At 43.3% G+C, this 6,055-nt stretch overlaps 1 protein-coding gene across 1 annotated transcript; it reads left to right on the top strand.

Moving 5' to 3' along the window:
* Positions 1-2,392: 2,392 nt before the first annotated feature.
* On the top strand, positions 2,393-5,627 carry tmem174 (transmembrane protein 174). Its single transcript, XM_030085658.1, has 2 exons — positions 2,393-3,051; positions 5,510-5,627. Exons 1-2 carry the CDS (start codon positions 2,393-2,395, stop codon positions 5,625-5,627), a joined length of 777 nt encoding a protein of 258 aa, XP_029941518.1.
* The last annotated feature ends 428 nt before the right edge of the window (positions 5,628-6,055 follow it).

Below are 6,055 nucleotides of genomic sequence, written 5' to 3' on the forward strand. Positions count from 1 at the left end.
CTCTTTTCTTGTCTGAGGTTTCAGTGCTAACCACTGAACCATCATGCAGTCAATCCAGTTGACGTTCAGGTATGAATAATAGACTTCAAAGTAACTTGGATGTTTTTTTCATACTGTATATTTGAATATGATAAAATCTGTGTAAATAAAGTAGTGTCAAAACATTTTGTTGATACTGAAATATCATCAAAATATAATCTAGATTTTCCAGTATTTCATGTATTATTTAGGATCCTGCTGTACATCGGTGGTTTTTGCTGGTTATTGATGAAAATGGGATTTTTAGGGGTATCAGTTCATCTTTGTCCTGGTTCTATTGACCTCCTGTCAGCGTGGCTTCTTGTGTTTCATGTCTCCTGATCCTCCTTGTTACTGATTGTTTAACTTGTGATTGGTATCAGCTGCGCCTCGTTGTCTCGTCAGTCCTTGTGTGTATAAATAGGAACTTCACAAATCTGTTGACGTTCTCTGTTCAGCTTCCCTGCATGTTGAGGTTCATTAGTGTCACAGATAACTGGAACACTTTGGACTTCCTCCCTTCATCTAATGTTCTTTTCCCACCGTGTCTCTATAACATATCTAAAGCTGTGGGTTACTCTGTGGTGCTCTAACACATTTATTGTAATTTTTCTACTATTCTACCATTTAGACAACAATCACATGTAGTTTTTTTTGTAATTTCTTGAAATATTTGTTCGTTATATCAGGAATCGGTCAAAAGGTTGGAAGAAAAAGTTACTCAGGTCATCTTAGTGTCAGTTTTCTTCTAGTGAAGGTAGATCATTGACTCGCAGGTCATGGCTGAGTAACCCTGGATTGACTCAGGTGGATCATTTCTCTAACTGGAAGCTTCCAGTGTCTGTGGCTTCTGAGCAAAGCAGCTCAGTTAGATGCACAGTCGACTTCAGTTGCGTGAAACCTTTCACTCTGTGATTCAGAGAGCGGTGGGCTGCAGTAATGGCTCCCCTCCCTGGGTCGGAGTGTTGACGGCGCCTGCGTGCTGCGTGTGGTTTTCGCTCGGCGTGCGGCTCATTCAGCCCCCGATTGTCACACGTTATAGCGTGATGTGTTTTTAAGCCCCTCCACTTAACATGCTGCGCCGATTGTTCAGCCCCTGTGCGGCTCGAGCCGTCGCTGATAAGTTATGCATAGCGGCGCGGTCGGGAGACGTGTCCGTGTCAAATGGCAAGTGACAGGCTGGATTTGGGATCACGTTCTGTGCGTGCGGGAATCTGCCTGTCTTCTCAGAAGGACTTTCGACGCTCCCAATTTTTTTTTAACTCTCAAACGAAGGGGCCTCCCAAAGGCACTTTACTTTCACCCATTCACACACACACTCACTCACACACCAATGGAGGCGACTGTCATGCGAGGCGCTCAGTCCATGCACTGTGTCTTGCTCAAGGACACTTCAACTCGTGGACAGGAAGACACAGGAAATCAAACGTGCGACCTTCTGATTAAGAAACAACTGCTCTTCGCTCTTCCAGTTACTTTAACTTTAACTGTTTTAGATATTATTTAGTTTTTTTTTTAACCCATTTTGAACCACTTTTAGTGGTTTAGGTAATTTATTTATTTTCACTGTTTTACTTTCTAGCTATTTTAACCATTTGTGCTCTTTCCCCCAGTTCTATTTTAGCTGTTTTTAGTGGTTCAGCTTTAATTCCTGCTGGAATTGTCTAGTTTTTGACTTTGTTACCATGTTTTAAGTGTTTAAACCACTGTAGCCATTGCAGCTGTTTCCAGTCATTTTGAGTTACTTTAGCAGTGTTCTAAGTGAAAAAACATTGTTTTCCTTTCAGAAAAGTTCCATGTTTACATGGCGACATTCTGAAAACGACGCCCGTTTACACGGAAACAGCAGAAATGATGGAAACGATGCAGTTTTAAGGCACGGCCACGAGTGGGTGCTGCTGGTTGTTACTGTATTTCAACCACATCCACATGCGCAGAGAACAATAAGCTGGAAACATTAACAACAATGAGTAAACAGATGTTCGTGCAGACAGATGACGAAGTTGGATTGTTTTTCCAGATGACTCTCGACTATAAACTACCGAATCCCAGGAGAACATGGACTGGGAGTCATGACGCCATCGTTATTGCCCATCCACTCACACCTGTTCTACATTCTTCAATAAGTTTACGTGTTGCACTTGTCACATATTCACTCTCAAGCACTTTGTGCATGAATGAATTCTCTAATGCCATAAATTAAAAACCACCTCTTCCTATCTGCCCTGAGGCAGAGAAGTTGCCCTTTGAACTCACATGGAGAGCTTAAAACAGGATTCAAACCGCAGGTTAATCTGTAACTCGTCTCGGGGGAAGATCGGAGTCTTCAGTTACTCAGTCTTTCTTCAAGCATCCAGTTTGTGTGCGTAGACTCATGCAGCAGGAAGGGCCCTGCCATTTATGGATCGACGCCATATGGCAGAGGCATGCAATGGAGACCAGCGCCGTGAGAACCCCTTCGGCCGCCAGCGACTCCAACCGAGAGGCTCCACCTGCGGCGGCGTGCGATCACGGCTCCCAAGACCTCCGGGATACCAAGAAGACCGCAGCGGCCCTGATGTTCTCCGGAACCTTCCTCACTCTGGTGGGCATCACCTGCACCGCCATGGCCCGGAAGAACTACTTCTCGCCCAGCAACAGCTTTCTGTGGGGCTGGATGCTGGGCCCCATCTTCATCCTCTGCGGAGGCATCTTCATCCTCCTCAGAGTCATGGAGTGCGCGATGCGGCGCTGCTGGCCCTACGGGCGGCCGGAGGCTGAGATGTTTGTGGTTCCGGTGAGGGAGCAGCCCTCGGGGAGGCCGCCTTTCATGCTCCACGCCGCGAATCGGCCGGTTGTGCTGCAGGGTGGGGCGGCGATGCTCTGCGTGCCACCTGCGTACAGCTTCATCAGCCAGGACGTGGAGCAGGCCGGCAGCTCCCTGACTGACGTCGCAGTGGCGCTCCCTTCGTACGACGCCTTGTTTTCTGTGGACAGCGCAGCAGGGGAAGGCCACTCGTCTGGAGGCATGGAGACGGACCGCAGGAGCAGCAGGTAGGGGTCATCCAGCTCCCGAGAGAGCCAGGGAGGGCGTAGAAAACTGAAAAATAACCACGCTTGATACGCCTGGTTTGGGCTTCTCATGGTGGGCTGAACAATATAGGCCTCTTTTTCCTCCAGTTAGTGCATCTGATTGATGCATTTACAATAAAGATAAGAAAAAACAGGCTGAAACCAGGTTTAAATGTAGATGATCAGCTCATAAGACTAGAATAAGTTACACTATGTATTAACATCTGGCCAATATGAAATAAATGAAAAATATTTGAACGTATTTAACCACCAGCATGAAAACATAATATGTCTGTGTTTATCTTGATAAAACTCCCATCCAGTGTGAAATATTACATAAATAGTTATATATTGCTGATTTTGTGTTTCATTAAGTGCTTCTGAATCAGATTACGCACATATAGATTTGTAAAATGGACACATTAGACAAAAGACTGCTAATTTATATCTATAGAAATCTGTATGTCAACAAGCTGCCGTTGCTGTTTAACATTTGTAAGATTCTTATATTTAACAGTGGTTCAGAGCCTCACAGAGAGAAAACCTCTGGCGTTTAGGAGTCTGGGCTCCTGAGGCCTTTTTGCGCAGAGGTTCTTCCTGTGCTGGATGTTCTCAGGTTAAACCAGCCAACATGCAATCAGGGTTAATTTGTGACTCAGAGTCACTGAAAGTGTGAATGTGTGTGTGATTATATGCGACTGGCCTCCTGGAAAACTACCCAAGGTGCACCATTCCTCTGCTCATGTGTGAAAGAAGGTGGATGGACAGTTGAATCTTAAGATAATGGTGCTCTGCGGAGTTTTAAACATCCCATAGTTTCAAAGCGTGAGTGTGAGAGGCCTCTGTGAGGTTTACCCATCATGCAATGTGTTGCCACCAGGGCCCGCAGCGGAGTTAACGGGCGCGGAGTTAATCTTAAATCAAATGGGAGAGTGTTAAAAGTCACATTTTCTCTCAGTTTTCATTAAGGCAGACACATCGTGCCAGAGTTAATTTAGTTTTAACCACAGAATCACTTTTCACTTGGCCCAGAGTGGTTTTTGGCTGTCAGTGCGCTCTCACCCAATTATGGTGCAATTAATGTCTCGATGATAGTCAACATGTGTCGATTGGCTGTCCGTGCCACAGTGAATGCTTGGTATTGTTGCTACGAGCAGGCTGCCGCTGCATAATATTGTTTGCCTTTTCATAAAATTAATTAAGCCGCGTGTCAGTAAAATTGGGATATTTAGCACCAAAATAGTTTCCCTTCCTCTCATATAATCCTCTGTGTCGTCTATAATGTCATATTAAAGACAGTTTATAGCACACATGTGCAGAGGTGGGCAATAAGAAGACTTTTAAAGTAGCGTTTTCTCACTTCTGCACATTCTCCACATTAAATTTTGGAATTTTACTCACTAAATCTTAGTCCTGACGTCTGTGGATTGACACCTACAACTGTAAAAAGCAGATCTTTAAATCTTTTGTTTGCATGTTCTTCCTGTGCAAGCATGGGTTTTCTTCGTCCCACAGGGCCAAATTCCCGTCTATCCCTCCATGAGAACATTGAGACGTTATGTTTGCTAATTTTTGAGTTTAAATTATCTTCCTATTTTCATATCCTGTGAAACCAAAATTGCATTGTATTAGCTCCTCATTTAGGTAAAGTGGATGTAGTTAAGTTGAGTGGATATGTCTTATTAAACTGATGGAGGGTATTCAGAGTAATGCAGTCACATCGAAGGCCATCTTTTTACTTCCATATCTACATTCAAGAGCTTTTTTCCTGGCCTTTTTTTTTTTTTAAACTGTTTCTGCTTCTACTTTAACTTTTGCCACTGCTCGTCTTGCGATTTTTCAAAGAAGAGGGGATCATTAGGCAGGAATCTATAAATCATCACATATTTTCCCACCTGTTCTCAAACTGAGCCGATTCAACAATAATATTATGTATTTTCCCGCGAGAAAACAAAGGAGAAGGTTTCTTTCCTCTAATTGTGGGGTCCCAATTATATGAAATCCAATCAAATATCCTCCGACAGACCCTAAACACAAAGCTGCATTCCATTAGCGGAAAGTTACAAGTTTTCACTTTCTTTTATTGTTTTTAGACAATTACTCCCAGCAGGCTTCCAGGAAAGCAATTCACTTTAATAAAAACAGACAGCAGGAATAATACAGTTAACCTAGAATAACTGTAAACTGCTGCTCCCTTCATATGAACGCATGCTTGCTCACCAGCTCACACTTATGTTGTCACAACTTCTGACCTGCTGCAGTGTGTTTCCTGGGGTTAATGCCAGAACGGAGGAATGATCTGGGGAGGAATTGCTCAATCTTCATATTTTCCTTGAAGAGGCAATCGGCCTTAAGCGATTGTATCTGTAAACATTTGGATATTAGCCAGTTCTTTTCAGATATGCGGCATGCCTGAGATGTGTTTTCTGCCTTCCCACAGCATGCAGAAGACCACAGAGGAAGAGAGAAGGCGTTTGGGAAGGTGCAGCTCCACCTCTTCACAGCCACCTGCCTACGAAGACATCTACCCTTCATCTCACAAACCCAGCCCGTCTTAAAGATCTCCAGACGACTCAGGATTCATGAGAGCATTCGTGTTTGTCAATGTATGCTAATAATAATATAATGCAAACAAACTCTCCAGTAGGATTTCCTTAAACTTATTCTAAGTTTCATTTTACCAAACAGCTGCTGTCATGTGGACTTAGAGCTTTATAATTATGTATGAACTCATGAAACCCACTGAAGATGAGGCCCCCTTGGGGAAAAATCCCAGTAATATAGAGATTTATGGACAACCTCAGAGCAATCTGGAAGCTTCAAAGCTTTGGGAATGCACATTTATTAAATTTAAACTCGGCAAAATATATTAATTTAGAAGTTGTGTCTGAATAGTTACACAGAGCTGCATGCAAAAAATAAATTAAATGGTGAAATGCATTGGAGGGATTTTCCTTTTTTAATGTTTAGAAAATGTACTTAAAAA

The sequence above is a fragment of the Salarias fasciatus genome (genome assembly GCF_902148845.1).
Source record: "Salarias fasciatus chromosome 7 unlocalized genomic scaffold, fSalaFa1.1 super_scaffold_4, whole genome shotgun sequence".
Taxonomy (NCBI): Eukaryota; Metazoa; Chordata; class Actinopteri; order Blenniiformes; family Blenniidae; genus Salarias; species Salarias fasciatus.